The sequence below is a fragment of the Brachyhypopomus gauderio genome, chromosome 15 (assembly GCF_052324685.1).
Source record: "Brachyhypopomus gauderio isolate BG-103 chromosome 15, BGAUD_0.2, whole genome shotgun sequence".
Taxonomy (NCBI): domain Eukaryota; kingdom Metazoa; phylum Chordata; class Actinopteri; order Gymnotiformes; family Hypopomidae; genus Brachyhypopomus; species Brachyhypopomus gauderio.
In genome coordinates this window covers 20,213,465-20,229,752 of record NC_135225.1, presented here as the reverse complement: position 1 = coordinate 20,229,752, position 16,288 = coordinate 20,213,465, and the positions used below count along the sequence as shown (strand labels likewise).

The window sequence follows — 16,288 nt, the reverse complement described above, 5'->3', positions numbered from 1 at the left end:
TGTGTGTGTGTGTGTGTGTGTGTGTGTGTGTGTGTGTGTGTGCGTGTGTTTGTGTGTGTATGCACACGCACACATACACACACGCACGCGTGTACACACACACACGCATACACACTCACACACATACACACACACATACACGTAAACACACACACACACACACACACGTACACACACACACACACACATGTGTAGCTGTAGAAACACTGCTTAAATGGTCCTATTTATTCTTATAGTGTTCTATAGTGCCTGTTGTTGACCTTTATAAATAAATGCCATGGCATATGCATATGGATCCTGTCATGAGTTGTAGGGAGAGTTATAGCATATGGCATGTTTGATATAATAAAAATTTATTCCCACGTTTCCTCTCTCATCCTCCCTCACCTTTCTTTCACACTCTGAACGTAACATGTCCCCCACGGACGGGGAGCTCATCAAACAATCGTCTCTGTCGTTTTAGCTACGACTGCCACGACCTGCAACGACCCAGGCACACCCCAAAACGGCAGCCGTTATGGAGAGAGCAGGGAGCCGGGTGACACCATCTCCTTCCAGTGTGACCCAGGCTATCAGGTTCAGGGTGTGTCGGAGATCACCTGCGTTCAGCTCAACAATCGCTTCTACTGGCAACCTGACCCTCCCACCTGCAGAGGTACGTTCCCGCACCCCAGGACGCCGCTCCCGCCAGCTGTTAACCAACATAAACATGGCCAACAACCACAGATCTTGACGTCATGGGCTGTCTGCCCTCACATATGAAGCGATTTGTAGAAATATGAGAATGTTGTTATATTCCTCGTCTTTAAAGCAGCGAGGCGAGCTGCTGGCTCTATCGTGCCCTAAACTACACTGTGCGATCTCTATCTCCTGCTCCTACACCTCTAATTGTTCTCCTCTTCATTGTATTTTTCGCACCTTGTGCAATGTTCACTGCACCAACCACGGTGCTGCATACAATGGGAAGATGCCCCAAGGATATCGTTCGTCAAAAACATCTGTATCGAGATTCCGCGTGTCCGCCAAGCCGGTTGCCATGTTACTGCGCTAAATTGTCCTGTAAGAGCGCTGAATTCAGTAAACCACCGTAATAGCTGCATATTCCTCATAGAAACTTGGTGCTTTTATGTCCTACCACTAAGGTTATTGTCATAGATAGTGACTTCACAGCCAGCCAGTATCACTTAGGTTACTACGGCTGATGCATTAATTATTACATCCAAATTCTACAAGTGACGTTTACAGATCCTTTCGGTGATCGCGCCAAAGCGTCTCTGAATTTTCTTGATAATTCATCGCTGCTGTTATTGATCGTCACCTTTTTTTTAATGTTCAGAAGCTCCTTCAGCTGTTCTTCTGTGTTATTGTCCTTTGGATAATGAACCTAGTGTAATCATAGGGTAATCAATTCAGCAAACTCTGCTCATTGTGTGTGTATGAGTATGTGTGCGCGCGTGTGTGTGTGTGTGTGTGTCGAAGACTGGCATCAAAGCTCTCACTCTCATCCTCTGTGCTGTGATAGCTACCTGCGGAGGCAATGTGACAGGACCTGCTGGGGTGATTCTATCACCCAACTACCCACAGCCGTACCCGCCGGGGAAAGAATGCGACTGGCGGATAAAAGTCAACCCGGACTTTGTCATCGCTCTAATTTTCAAAAGGTAATGGGCTCGCTCGCAGTTGGAGGCCCGCGGAGTCTGACGTCCCCAGATGGGCGCGGCACAAGCTGCCATTACGTCGAAGCGTGTCACGGCGGTGCGTCTAAATCGCGTCCTATCTCGGCCAAGGCGCTTTGTCCTTGTTGCGTCAAGACGTATATGATGAATCTGGATTTACGTGTAATTAAATAAAGAAATATGTCGTCATTGTATCGCTGTCCCGATCGCCTCCTGAATTCATCATGTCGCAGGCTGCCGTTATAAAAATGTGGCAGTTGGGGCTTAGTGAAGGTTTATGGGAATACGAAGCACCTCGAACAGATTCATCTCTCCTCGCCCCTAATAACGAGAAATGAGGCTACTTATCTCCCTCCCAAGCAAAACAAGTTTGAGGAATCAGCTGCGCCCCCCCATTTCGATCTCCCCCACCTTCTCTCGGCCCCCCGTTATCTAGACGTTGATGGAACGTTGGTGGGGAAGCGCGTGACAGCTGTCTCGGTAATCGTCCCCTTAACGACGAGCATCCGAGCGCCGTGTCATCATTCAGCCGGCGATGTTCTTGTCTCCTCGCGCAGCTTCAACATGGAGCCCAGCTACGACTTCCTGCACGTCTACGAGGGCGAGGACTCCAACGGCCGTCTCCTCAGCAGCCTGCAGGGCAGCCAGGCGCCCGAGCGCATCGAGAGCAGCGGAAACAGCCTCTTCCTGGCCTTCCGCAGCGACGCCTCCCTCGGCATGTCCGGATTCGCCATCGAGTACAAAGGCGAGTCCCCCGAACCCGCTGACAGAATGACGCGGCTAGTGCACAGCTCATTTGGGAACACGTGGGTAAAAAGAAAACTATTATTCACCAATTAACATTATGCTTATTAAATCATGCTGATTGGATGATTGGCGGTTACTCGCTAACGCTCTTCGTTAGCAACATTAGCATATTTTAACTGGTCCTATTAGCTCTAGTAACATTGAGCAGCTTGGTGTAGCAGGGTAGCTAAAGGTCTCTGCCTAGCTCTGATTACAAATGTCAGTGCTTTAAAGTTGATTGAACAAGCCTGGCTCCTTTCTGGAGCTATCCACAAAATGTTCTTTTGCCTGATAAATAAAACTGAAACACGTTTAAGCCATTACACTGGATAAAATGTTGAATGACTTGCAATACAAGAAATGGAACAATGTAAGAGTGTCCTTGGACAAGTTTAAACATGGTCTGAGACTAAATCTCAAGTCAGAATGTCCCGATAATCATTTAGTTTTAGCCGTATTAGTAAGAAAATTGTTATGTGCACCTTCACCTTTAAAATTGCAATTCATTACTTTAGTCATAGTAGAAGGTATGACAGTACTGTCCTGTCTCCTCTGTTCATTTTTGTGAACTTTAGGGAAAAAATAAGAACGTGCTGAAAAGAAACTTATGAAATTCAGTGGCGTCTGTAAAAAGCTAAAGCCTCATTACGCTTTATACACTTAAGATGCAATTATTGAAATGACATAAATATTTGGAATTTTCTTTAGCTGTCGTGCGATTTGCATCGCCCCAGAATGCAAAAGCTGTGCATCTTTTAAATAGCATATTAAGTGTCTGGCGGAGTAATAGTTACTCTGCCATTAATCGGAATGCTGTTAAGTGGTTTTGAAGCAGTGTGTGTGTTATGTATTAAGTCAAATATTGTGCATCCATTTTCCAATATTATTAACCTTTCTACTTGAATACCTAGTAATTTTCTTCTGGGGCAAAGCCAGCTTTTCTATTTTCTTTAGAGGATGTACTTATGAAATGCCAAAGCAATTCAATGCAGACAGCACGTCCTCCCCTAAACATGCATGCGGCTTTTGAATTCAGACAGTCCGGCCCTTTGTAACAAATGCAGTTGTTTCAAAACAACAAGGCTCTTGTTTTCCTCCGTCTGTGGCAGAAAGTACAAAGCAGCCGTTGCGTTTGCCCATATACATCGGTACGTTTGCCCATATACATCGGTACGTTTGCCCATATACATCGGTACGTTTGCCCATATACATCGGTACTCCGCTCAGAGAAATGATTGGAGTGTCTGGGTTTGTGCGGTACAACCCCTGGTTCTCTGAACGGGAGAACCAGACGCCGCGTCAGGAGCCAACACTACGGGAGTGCCGCCCCAGGCGTGATGACATCTGAAGCCCGCACACATTCACGCCAAGTAATTGGCAAACGGCTCGCCGGCGCCGCCCTCTTGGGACCACTGCTGTGGTGCACAGCAGTCACACTTCCTCTGTTCTGACAAGGGGACACACCCTATGCAGGGAGAGGGAAGAGAGGGCCATGTGCCAATACTCATTCCCTCATTTAGGCAACAGGGGTTAGACACACAGCTCGCACACACAACGCATCCTTTACGCGATCTTGTCTTTGGCGCTACGTGGAGAGCTGATTCTGTAGGGGCGCTACACAAACACCCCACACTGTTTACCACTTTCACAGCCAGCACGACCAGACCAGCCTTTTGAGGGTCCAGAGAGGGCTCCCCTCAAAGCAGCCTAATAGCCCTTCGTATATAACTGAGACAGAACACGGCACTGACATGATATCATATGTGCTAAACATGTACAAAGAAGCAGTGTATGACTCATCCATCATCACAGGATTAATCAGGCTGCAGCTCCAGCGGTTGTGCTTGGGCCGGAGGCTGAATCCAGAATAATAACACTGGAAAAACAGTTGAGTTTACTGACAAAAATTTATTCTTTGCAGACATATTGAGTACATGTATTTATTCATTTATTCATTAAGTGCTTTGGCCTTGTTACAAAACTACCAAGAGCTAGTGGTAGTGTAAACTCGCCAGCCACATAATCTATGGAGGGTCCCCGGGGGGGTTTTGCAGTCAGAGCTGTCTGTGAGCCACGGAGGTACTTCAACAATGCTTCAAAAGAATATACATGCATAATCTGAGAATGGAATGCTAGCAGTATGATGGAAATGTTTTCTGCAAAGTTATTTCATACCATGATAAGAAAAGTGAAAAGCTATTTCAGTATGACGGCTAATTCATTTTTCATTAACCTTAGCAATAAAGGATCCATGCGTTGTATCTGAGGCCGTAACACTAACGCAATGCCAGCATGACACAACAACTCAACACAAGACAACTAAACAATACAACATAAGATAACAACTCAACACAAAAGGTATTTTTGGACTCCATCCCACAGCCTAACTCAGCTTATTTTCCTGTTGTTTCCTATTTGTTTGTTTTTTTTTTGTTTTGTTTTTTGTGGAGTTATCGTCGCATAGCTTGATATCAGAGATTGATATCCAGCATTTAGTGATTCACAATCAACAGTTCCCTACCCTGCATTGTACAATAATACATTTGTTTTATATTAACTACATTTTTGGCTATACTGGTGAAAATCATTGACCATATATGTTGTAAATTCAGTGTATTGTTACATTATTAAGCATTTACCTGTCCTCAACAGGGTGTGTGCTGGCCCCAGAGCCCTGACTGCACCGTGCCAACCCTGATGGGCAGCATAGTTAAGCACGGAGATGTTATTAGCCTGTTATTAGCATGTTATTAGCCTGTTAGCATGTTATTAGCTTGTTATTAGCCTGCTGCCCAACAACAGAACTCGATACAGCAAAAAGAACCTGGGGGAATGGGGGGCCAGGTGAGAAGGTAAATGGCATGCGTATGGGGTGAGGCCCAGTCTTGCACCAAACACACGTCTTCAGTAGACACGGGTGTAGACCACGGCCATGCAGCTGCAGCATTGCTTGTAGCAACACTTGTATACCAATACAGGATGACAAGCTGAGAGATAAGGCTGAGAAATTGCTTCCAATACCCCGTAAGATAACCACTGCTTAGCCGCTCTCCTCAAAAGCTACACCGTAACAAAGAAATAACTGATCAGTTTTGCATGAAGGCCATAGAGATTCCCGCATACGCAAAGCTGTCTTGACAGAATGGAGCATATTCGACCTCTCGTTCTCACATGATTGAAACTGAGGGTGTAAGAAAGCTGACAGCACAGTCATAGATCCCGTGGTGGGACATGTACAGGTTTTCTTCATAAAATGGGCCCCAGGACAGGCCTGCCTATTGAATGCTCATTAATATCGTAGGCAGAAATCATTGCCACATAGTCTTCCACTGTGTGGGTGGAAAGCTCGAAAATGGCCTTGCGAAAATTCACCATGGTGACTGGACAGTTCATGGGAATTTAATTGTGTGCAGGGCACCTGTCTGCAAACAACTGTCCCTTAACTGAATACGTCTACCTCATACATGGCACATGTGTGCTATAGATTACCTCAATCAACGATGGACTATACATGAAGAGGACATTTGTACCATGGCTTATACAAGCCAGAACCTACATGGCCTATTGAGAAGGTTGAAATGTCTCCTAGTGGTGGACTCATCTCGTTCCAGCATGCTCAACAGGCCATGAGAGACAATTGTAGGTGCAGAAGCCATCAATCCCAGAAACCTCTAAAACTATCTACAGTACATTACAGTGTGCCGCACAGTATACGTTCCATATTTAACACAAACGCACATTTCAACACACGCTGGAGTTTGCACAGTTAGCAAAATCGGCTCCACATACAGAAGAGAAAAAAAGTGGAGTGAAAGAGCTTCCAGTTCACCCTGAGCAGAGGTCCTTTAGCTGCAAAAGGAGGAGAACTTGACAGAGGTTTGCCTGCACTTTTAAGTGAGCTAAAAAAGCCAATCATCCATAAAATTTAATACATGAATGGCAGGCAGCTGCCGTGGCACCAGGGCTGCCTCCACGAGCTTCATAGCAACGGACGATAGCGAGGGACCAAAAGGTAGAACTTGAAACTGATTTGCCCTTGAAGACAAACCGAAAAGCTATTTGAATAGGAAAATAAGATTTTTTTTTCAGTTCCGCTGCCACAAGCCAGCCCCCTAGACAGACATGAGAGACGATACATTTCTGAGTGAGCATTCAAAAAGTGAACTTGTGCAATTTCCTGTTTGGAATTGTCAAATACAGAACCTGTTGAAGACCCCCATCTTTCTTCATCACGCAGCAAAAAAGGTCCTTTTTGGCGAACCTATGGAGACCTCAGTCATTGCCCTTTTTGCAGAAGTCACACAATGGCTTCCTGCAACACAGGTGCATTGTGTAATTGCAAATCGGAGCACGTATCTATCTATGGTTTGGAGAACCCACTGAAAAACACGGTGCAATTGCTCCAGGAGTGGCTGGATTTGAAGTGTGAAGGAGTGGGCAATACAACACTCCATCCAGTTCATTACGGGCATTTTCATTGATCGTGTTGAGGGATGTCTATGAGTAAACCCCGTGAGGAGTGTGCATGGTGGGTAGCGTGCTCATAGTGTATATGACAGAGACATTTGTGGGAGGACATCACATGTTCCAGGCATGAGGTTACCCACTCTGGAAGATTATGGGGATTTTTGTGATGGTATGGAGTGTGGTGTAGTATGACTATGACTTATGTATAGGTGTTTATTAGGTGTTTATTTATAGGTGTTTGAGTAATAACATTTTTGTTTCATTCCATAAATTACAACAATTTCTCCCAAATTCCAATGAAAAATAATTAAATTTAAAACATTTATTTGCAAAAAATTACAATAAAATAATAAAAGATGCAATGTTACCATGTAAGGAATAATGCAAAGAAAGCAAGTTCATGTCAATTTTTTAAATATTTTAAGCCTCAGAAATCACTATATTCATGAAATAATGCAGATTTTCTATAACAGCTCATGTGCCTTGGCAGGCAGGCCACATGTTTTAAATTAAAGACACCACTCCAAGATTTACAGTGTGAATTATTGGATTAATGCTGGCCTTCTGCATAAAATCCCTGGCTGAGATCCACTCTCAATTGATACATACAGGTCCAACTTTTTCTGGGGTAAAGTACAAACCGATTGCTGCTGGCTACATGGCCTGATCATCAGACAGGACTCACAGGTATATGCCTTCTTTGGTCTCACTCCCTCCAACCATGCCCAGGAAGCAACAACACCCTTAAAGCAACAACTGTACACCAACAGGGGCACGTAAGCCCTGAGATAAGCCAGAGAAATTGCTTCCACTACCCAGTGAGATTTATAAGGCTTCATAATGGAACTGTGTGAATAACTGTAGTCATATCATACTTTCAGTGTCTCCCTGGCTGAGACCCAGTGAAATGTGATACACGTAGGCCAACCTTTTTCTAAGGAAACCACAAGCTGCTGGTTAGATTTCAGAGATAACTCAGAGGGATGGGCGTGTTTGGGCCACCGGTCATCGCAGCGTTGAGGAGTACTATGGATTGTGTTCATAAGCAGCAAATAGTTGTCCCCAATACTGTACTTATAGCACATCCATAGAGGCCTATGAGTGAGATAGTGAAGAGAGTCAGAGGAATGGTTTGTCTATATGAAAGGCTTTGTCTTGCTCACAAATCTCCATTAAACGATGTCAAAGGTGCAATTCTTCATTCACAGTGCTGATCACTTGCCTTGAGCGGTGTGTTTTTTGGCGAGCGGTCCAGACACACACGGCCTGATGCACCTTTCCCCCTGTGGTCCAGTCATGTCGAGCAGCAGACACTCTTGGCCGTCATACGGAGGAGCTTTCCGGCTCGGCCCACGGTGGCCCCCGTTTCCCATGAATTCAGGTGTTCTGAAGGGTGAAAGAGGTGAGACGTTGTAAGGGCCACGTGTGTTGCGCAGAGGCGAGGAGCCACCGCCTCCGATACAGGAAGGGCTGACGTGTCCCCATTGATTGGCTCGGTCAATATCCATAAACTGTGTGGCATTGTCCCGGAATTGTCACTGGCATTGAAGATAAGTCTCTCCAAGACCTAACAACGTCAGTCCTGAGGAAAAAAGGTGTAGCTGTCTGTGAACTTTGCGCAGAATCACTGGTCTTATCTACATTGTTTGGGCAGGCCAATCAACGTGTTCCTCAGAGCAGACCTATCCACAGCACAAGCAATGATATATTGTTATTGGCGTGCACAGGTGTAAATTTCACCTTAGAAATGGGAGGGCGAATCATGGTACTCTGCATCCTGAAATGACCAGTACTACCTTTCTGGCACTTCTGTTAATAATTATTATCCCTGAAGGACAAAGCTAAATGAGTCTGGCTCAAGTTGCAAAATTCTACTGGGAGTGTGCATGGCTTGTTTCATAGGAACATTAGAGGGATTATAGCGCCGCTATCAGCATATCATCCATGTCTTCAAACTCATCTCGTACATGTGATTACTTGAATTTTGGGCGGCTGGGGATGTAGTTTTCTCTTTTATGTCAAAGGAGACAAAGTTATTATCTTCATATTGCCATATTGAGGACAGTTTGAGTCAGGAAGGGTTGTTCTGGGATGTAGCCAGCCTAAAAAATTATCTGCAGTGGACAAGCCCATCAGTGTGATGGATGTTGCAAAAAGAAGATCCCATGAAGGCAATGGCTCCTGCGTGCAGTGCACTATGGGAAGCCTGACGTTACCAGTTGCCATTCAGCAGGGTGGAGAAGTGAAGATATCATCTCACTATGGTGGAGCACGAAGCCAACGGGGAAAATGAAGTGGGCGAGGGACAGGCTGTCAGAGCACACGTGACCCTGAAGGTAGAGAAGAGTGTGGCTGTTGTCCAACCCAAGGGGGCGGAGCCAATGAAACACTTGCCAATTACTAGTTGTGATTCTATACGGGTTTTAGATGTCGTCACGCCTTGGGCTGTGGTCCACTTGTGTCGGGTCCTGACACATTGTCGGGGTGACCGATGTGACAGGAAACCCCGAGAGAAACCGTTGTGTCTTACTTCTCAAAGGCGACTTTCTCAGGGCTTTCTCTGTGCGTAGTCACACTCATGAATATGCTGCTGTGAATTCAGCGATTACAGTTCGCGATTACAATTGGACGTTGTCAGATCTTTGACTGGGTCTGGGTTGGAACTGATGTTCTGGTCACTTTGAGCCACATTTTTTTTTATTCCAGAGCTCCCTGTAAAATTATTACTGTTCATGCACAGACCATAAAGCAAGCAATACCTGGCCATTTGCCTTTTCTGATTAATGGTGTGCAGGGAGGCAGGAGGGGGGCTCTCGCGTGGGGAGGGCTCTCGCGTGGGGAGGGCTCTCACCTGGGGAGGGCTCTCACGCTCACGTGGGGAGGGTTCTCACATGGGAAGGGCTCTCGCGTGGGGAGGGCTCTCACGCTCACGTGGGGAGGGCTCTCACATGGGGAGGGCTCCCACGTGGGGAGGGCTCTCACGTGGGGAGGGCTCTCACGTGGGTAGGGCTCTCACGTGGGTAGGGCTCCCGCGTGGGTAGGGCTCTCGCGTGGGTAGGGCTCTCGCGTGGGTAGGGCTCTCGCGTGGGGAGGGCTCTCGCGTGGGGAGGGCTCTCACATGGGGAGGGCTCTCACGTGGGGAGGGCTCTCGCATGGGGAGGGCTCTCACGTGGGGAGGGCTCTCACGCTCACGTGGGGTTTTTTCTTCATTTAATTCATACGCTTATTTTGATGCTTTCTGCTTTTTTTCCACAAAATCTCCGATCCGTCACCGTTCATCACACACCAGAAGGCACCAGAAGTCGTTTGCAGAGTCATTGGGTGACAGACACAAAAAAATCAAAAAACCAAATCACTCTTGAGTTGTGGGAGAACGAAGAAAAGAAAAAAAAAGAAGACGCATCTACTGATTACGGAACATTAATAATACTGAATGTTCCCAGCTCAAATTCTAGTTTTGCTTAGGATTCAAACCTGGTTATCACCGCCGTTCAAAGTGTGGAGTCGGTGCCTGCTAAGCCGGGTGCAGTGCACTCCTATATACGAATAATTCCTCCCTTGTTGTAGAAATACGAGGGAGATTGTGTTGCACTGTAGCAATTTCACCGACAGAATCTCCCACCTCCTCCCACTTCCTCTGGTCCCTAAAGCGTCGGGAGTAGGAGAAGTGGGCTGTTAGCTGTCATCTTGTTTGGCAGCCTTTCCCAGCACCACCTCCAGAGCTCTCTCCAGCTGTCCTTCTCCTGGTGGGTGCTGCCAGGAGGAGCCGTCCCGTGCTCCTCCGCCCGTGCTCCGTGCCGGCTCCACTCCTTCTCCTCTGCAGCTGGCCCCTCTCTAATGCAGATTGCCCTAAAGCTATTTTTCCTCCTCCCTCTGTATCTATTTCCACTCTCTTCCTGTTTCTCTCTCTCTCTCTCTCATCCTCGCGCTCTTTCACACACACACACACACACTTTCCTCCTCTTCTCAACTCCCTCTCATTCCTTTTCTCCTTTCCATTACCTCTCTGTCCTGCTCTCTTGCTCCCTCTTTCTCATTTAAAACTTTCTCCCCTTAACATTATCCCACCTTTCAGCATCTTTCTTCCTCACGCTCTGTGCCTCCAACACTCCCCCAGCCTGTATCTTAGCCATAGGCATCTGGGAGGCCTGCTGCTGTGGCCTGCGTTTGCCATAAATCCACAACAATGTATGCTTAGTGCTATTTGGGATCAAAGCTGGTTTTAATTGAATTACAGGTATGAATACAATTTTTCTTTGACGTATAACACATGGCCATAGAGAAACAGGAGTGAGTGGGCGGGTGCTTTTCCTATAAAGTCAGTGGTGCTAATTATTTGTTGCCTTTGTGCCTGAATGCTGGTTATGTTGGCATGAATATTTATTAGGAACACTCGTGTCATTTAACCACCTGGTCTTGCAGAGAAGCCTCGGGAAGCGTGCTTCGACCCCGGGAACATCATGAACGGAACCAGGCTAGGACTGGACTACAAACTTGGCTCTACAGTCACATACCAGTGTGACTCTGGCTATACCATCATGGGCCCCGCCACTCTTACCTGCATAATTGGAGCGGACGGCAAACCTGTGTGGAACAAGGTTCTCCCTACATGTAAAGGTAAGAGAGCTCTTCTAAACAACCCTCCAGGTGCCCAGCAGGTAATTACTATAGCAGAGACCTTGTGATCATTTATATTATTACTGCAATCACAGATGAGCCTGAATGGAACCTGCAAGGGGGGGCTCACCTCGAGTCACCTTAATATCTTAATATTTGCATCCTTTCATTTCGAGGAGTCAGATGGAACGCATTGACTTTCATTAATTTGATTAGGCGGTCCATCGTCCGGTGAAGTAGCTGCCTCCTTATCAAAGACAGTGTTCATTTTCGTTTGTTTGCTGTCCTGCAAGTTCATTGATTTAGCTCTTTGTTCTGTGCATTCTTCCCCTCTCTCTGTGTGAGCGCACCGGCTCTGGTGAATGGGTTCAGGCGCCGCCTCTATCGGCTGACGGGTGGGGAGGGGCCGTGGTGGGGGGAACTGAAGTCAGCCGTGGCCCTAAAAGACCTTTGCCCAGACTCTTTTGTGTTCCTATTGACATATGGGAGAGTTTAAGTGGTGACAAGTGACACTCACACACACGTAGTCTCTCTCTCTCTTTGTGTCTGTCCCTCTCCTCCTCCTCCTTGTCTCTCTGTCTCACTTCGTCTGTCTCTCTCTCTCCGTTTCAGACATTATGTCCCTAGTCCTACCTGTCTTGCTCCCCATTCTCCGTCCGTGCTCCACACTTTTCTCTGACACACACTGTTCCCTTCTCTCTGACTCACTTTCTTTCGCACTACAGAGCTGGTATCAAGCAGTAGTTTTTGTAAGCCAGATCACCCATCAGCTCAATGGCTTTTACTGCCTGTAACACACACACGCATACACACACACACACACACACACACACACACACACACACACACACACACACACACACACACACACACACACACACACAGACATATGAACACACAAAGGAGAGTGATATAAACCAAGGATACCACAGCTCCTTTGATGGAGAAACATATTCTCCCATGTTTGTATGTTGCATGCAGTACATAGTTGTGTGTAAATGCAACATGTGCTCTTTTCTGCAATCAGATAATAACTGAATTGCATTGAATTAATCATTTTAATTTATAGATGAGCCAAGAAATACATTTCAGTGGAAACGAGCACCCAAAGCCTATAATCCGAATTAGTTAAATGTCTGGGGAACCATGCCGGATAATTTCCTGCTGAGACTTGTTAACAGAGTGTCTCATGTTTGAAGCTTCTGTTAAGGCAAAGAGTGGCTATTTTAAGTAATTCATGATTTAGTGACAGTTTTCTTTTTCTTGAATACGGCTTTGATTTAAGTTGTTTTGCATATCGTTCCGGTCTTTAAAATTAATTTTCTACAGCATTAAAACTGCCAGCTATTGGGAAAGAAATGGAGCACTCAGACCTCGGAGTGGTTTTGTGTTATAAATGAATGCTACCTGTTCAGAAAATGCGACAGGTTTATGTAGTTTGACGTAGCAGCGTGGCGTTAAACTGGTTGGCACTGTGAACACCAATGACCTTGGTCGAAAGGTCACGTGGAGAATATACCAGCGATTCGTTAGAACATGCTGCTCGTCTGGCTTCCTCTGACAGAGCCGTGACTCCGCCCTGACTTTGCCCTGACTCCGCCCCCTTCCCTGATGCTCTGCCTTGTTTGTGCGCCCAGGGATGGCGCTCGAGCATTTGTCCTCGCTGACAAATTGCTTGGCACTTTGCCGCTGCGGGTTTCTCACGCGCGTGTGTCGTCATGGTGGCGGGGACGCATTTGCATATGCGAGGCGCTGTTTAAGAGGCGAGCTTTCCGGGCAAGCCGTGGCGGCTGTGTCATACGTGACGGATCGCTCTCGGGGGGAGGCAGCTCATAATCATTTGTTTGTGGCGCGAGGAAATCTTGACTGCGTGTTAATTGTTAGCACACGCTGCTCGCTGGCTCATGTTCACATGGGCCCTTAAGACTTCCACTACGGCTCAGTAAAACAAGCACTGGTGCAATATGTAATGGAGGGGAAGGAGAGGAGAACTTAATTCACTGGGACACAATCAGACTGTATCTATTGGGCAGTCGGGACACAATCAGGCTGTACCTATAGGACAGTCGGGACACAATCAGGCTGTATCTATTGGGCAGTCGGGACACAATCAGGCTGTACCTATTGAACAGTGGGGACACAATCAGGCTGTACCTAATGGACAGTCGAGACACAATCAGACTGTACTTATTGGACAGTCGGGACACAATCAGGCTGTACCTATTGGACAGTTGGGACACAATCAGGCTGTACCTATTGGACAGTCGAGACACAATCAGGCTGTACCTATTGGACAGTCGAGACACAATCAGACTGTACTTATTGGGCAGTGGGGACACAATCAGGCTGTACCTATTGGACAGTGGGGACACAATCAGGCTGTACCTATTGGACAGTGGGGACACAATCAGACTGTACCTATTGGACAGTAGGGACACAATCAGGCTGTACCTATTGAACAGTGGGGACACAATCAGGCTGTACCTAATGGACAGTCGAGACACAATCAGACTGTACTTATTGGACAGTCGGGACAAAATCAGGCTGTACCTATTGGACAGTGGGGACACAATCAGGCTGTACCTATTGGACAGTCGAGACACAATCAGGCTGTACCTATTGGACAGTCGAGGCACAATCAGACTGTACTTATTGGGCAGTGGGGACACAATCAGGCTGTACCTATTGGACAGTGGGGACACAATCAGGCTGTACCTATTGGACAGTGGGGACACAATCAGGCTGTACCTATTGGACAGTCGGGACACAATCAGGCTGTACCTATTGGACAGTCGGGACACAATCAGGCTGTACCTATTGGATAGTCGGGACACAATCAGGCTGTACCTATTGGACAGTCGGGACACAATCAGGCTGTACCTAATGGACAGTCGGGACACAATCAGGCTGTACCTATTGGATAGTCGGGACACAATCAGGCTGTACCTATTGGATAGTCGGGACACAATCAGGCTGTACCTATTGGACAGTGGGGACACAATCAGGCTGTACCTATTGGATAGTCGGGACACAATCAGGCTGTACCTATTGGACAGTGGGGACACAATCAGGCTGTACCTATTGGACAGTGGGGACACAATCAGGCTGTGTTCAAAAGCTCTTACTGCTTCTGCCACCTCCTGGTGTCCCTGGAGTGAACACTGCCTAACCGCCATTTGATTGAATCATCCTGTTTCGTCTCTCCTGTCGTACTGGTCCAGGACAGCTGTCATTCATTCTGTTTTTCATTTCTTCAGACCAGGATTCATGCGGTGTGAAGGAGCTGGAGGACTGGTCTGAGGTTCTCACATCCCATTGATTTGTACAGAGGTTAATCCTCTTAGCTGTCCACGGCCCCTCCCACCACCCTCAACTCTCTAATGGAGATGTGGGAGTCTGGACCCAGACACGAAACCCGTCAGCGATCCACTATTCTTTTATAGCCTGCCACGAAGCTCTTCCCTCATCAATAGCTCGGGGCTGAAGAAGATGAGCTAAGAGTAATGAGATGAAGGCCTTGTTTTAGCCGAGGTAGGTGTTCCTCAACAGTCAGCTGAGAGCCCGACAGTTTGGCTGAGCCGCCATCAAGGGGGGGCGTCGACTTTCACTTTGCTGAATAAGCGGATGTATAAAGAAATTCCTCCGCAGGAGTTTGGCGTCGTTCTGAAAACCAAGAGGACGTGAAGCAAATTTCACAAGCTGTTTCTTTGTATTGTGTGTCACCCTTTTACCCCCTGAGAATTCGCTGGAATATTACTTTATGTGATGAGACCAGCATATCGTGGTCCGTGTTGCCCCCAGCTCGATAGAAAACACAAATGACACGAACGGCACAAATTATAACTAATGCGATAAAAACCATAGGCCAGCTTAACGTAAAGTAACAGCATAATACAAGAGTTATTGATGCACAATATACTCTCATTAGTTAAAGAACAACCGCAGGTGCACCGTGTTGATTTAGCAGGTAGACACTGATATCGATCGCACTGAAAAACTCAACCTAATGTTGTTTAAGAGATGTTCCCATAATGCAGTACGGGATCGCCGTGATGCATGGAGCTGTTCTGTTATATCGGTTGGATGGCCACGAAAGGAATGACTCTGGCCTAGTATACCTCCAAAAGGCGGAATAAGTTAGGTCACTATATCCGAGTTGAAAGATGCAGCCTTCCTTTAAGAGACGGCTTCCTCCCAGAGCTTTGAGTGGCAGAAAAGGCAGGCAGTCTTGTGGCGGATATGCAGATCAGGAAGACGGAGACGAGGAAGACTCCATTTGAATGTTAAGCTCCGCTCCTGTGACGGCCGGGGTGATATAGGTGATCGGAGGGGGGGGTCTCCTAACGTGGCCAGTCATCATGCATATGATCCACAGACCTTTCTTCCTTCCTGCCCGCGTTTCGTTTTTTCATGACTGATGGATGACTGAGTTTGCAGACTAACGTAAGGCCCCTGACACTCAATAAACGGCCTGTTAGCCTCCAGTCTGGCTGGTTTTATGGCTCCTGAGTGAAGCCGATGGCTGTGATATCATATAATTTGTGGGCAGGTTAAAATCCAAATGCAAAGTCCACGAGACTGCGCGGTTCCTTTCGGCCATTTGACACTCGTGCGTGGTCGTGATTTCTGTTTTCTGACCTGTTTTCAGAATTTTGATGCTCTGAGCCACTTTCTTGGGCTTTTAGACAAAACTAATTAGAAAGGGGTGAGATTCCTTTAAATAATGAAGCATTTTCTCCCCC

General features: G+C 46.8%; 1 protein-coding gene across 2 annotated transcripts in view; it reads left to right on the top strand.

Annotated features, from left to right (window-relative positions):
- Positions 1-16,288, top strand: part of csmd1b (CUB and Sushi multiple domains 1b) — a 288,049-nt gene that overhangs the window by 216,019 nt on the left and 55,742 nt on the right. For both annotated transcript variants that reach the window (XM_076974689.1, XM_076974688.1), the window contains exons 27-30: positions 464-655; positions 1,523-1,661; positions 2,234-2,421; positions 11,352-11,546. In XM_076974689.1, the coding sequence (XP_076830804.1) occupies positions 464-655; positions 1,523-1,661; positions 2,234-2,421; positions 11,352-11,546 (714 nt within the window). The remainder of the gene's footprint in view (positions 1-463; positions 656-1,522; positions 1,662-2,233; positions 2,422-11,351; positions 11,547-16,288) is intronic.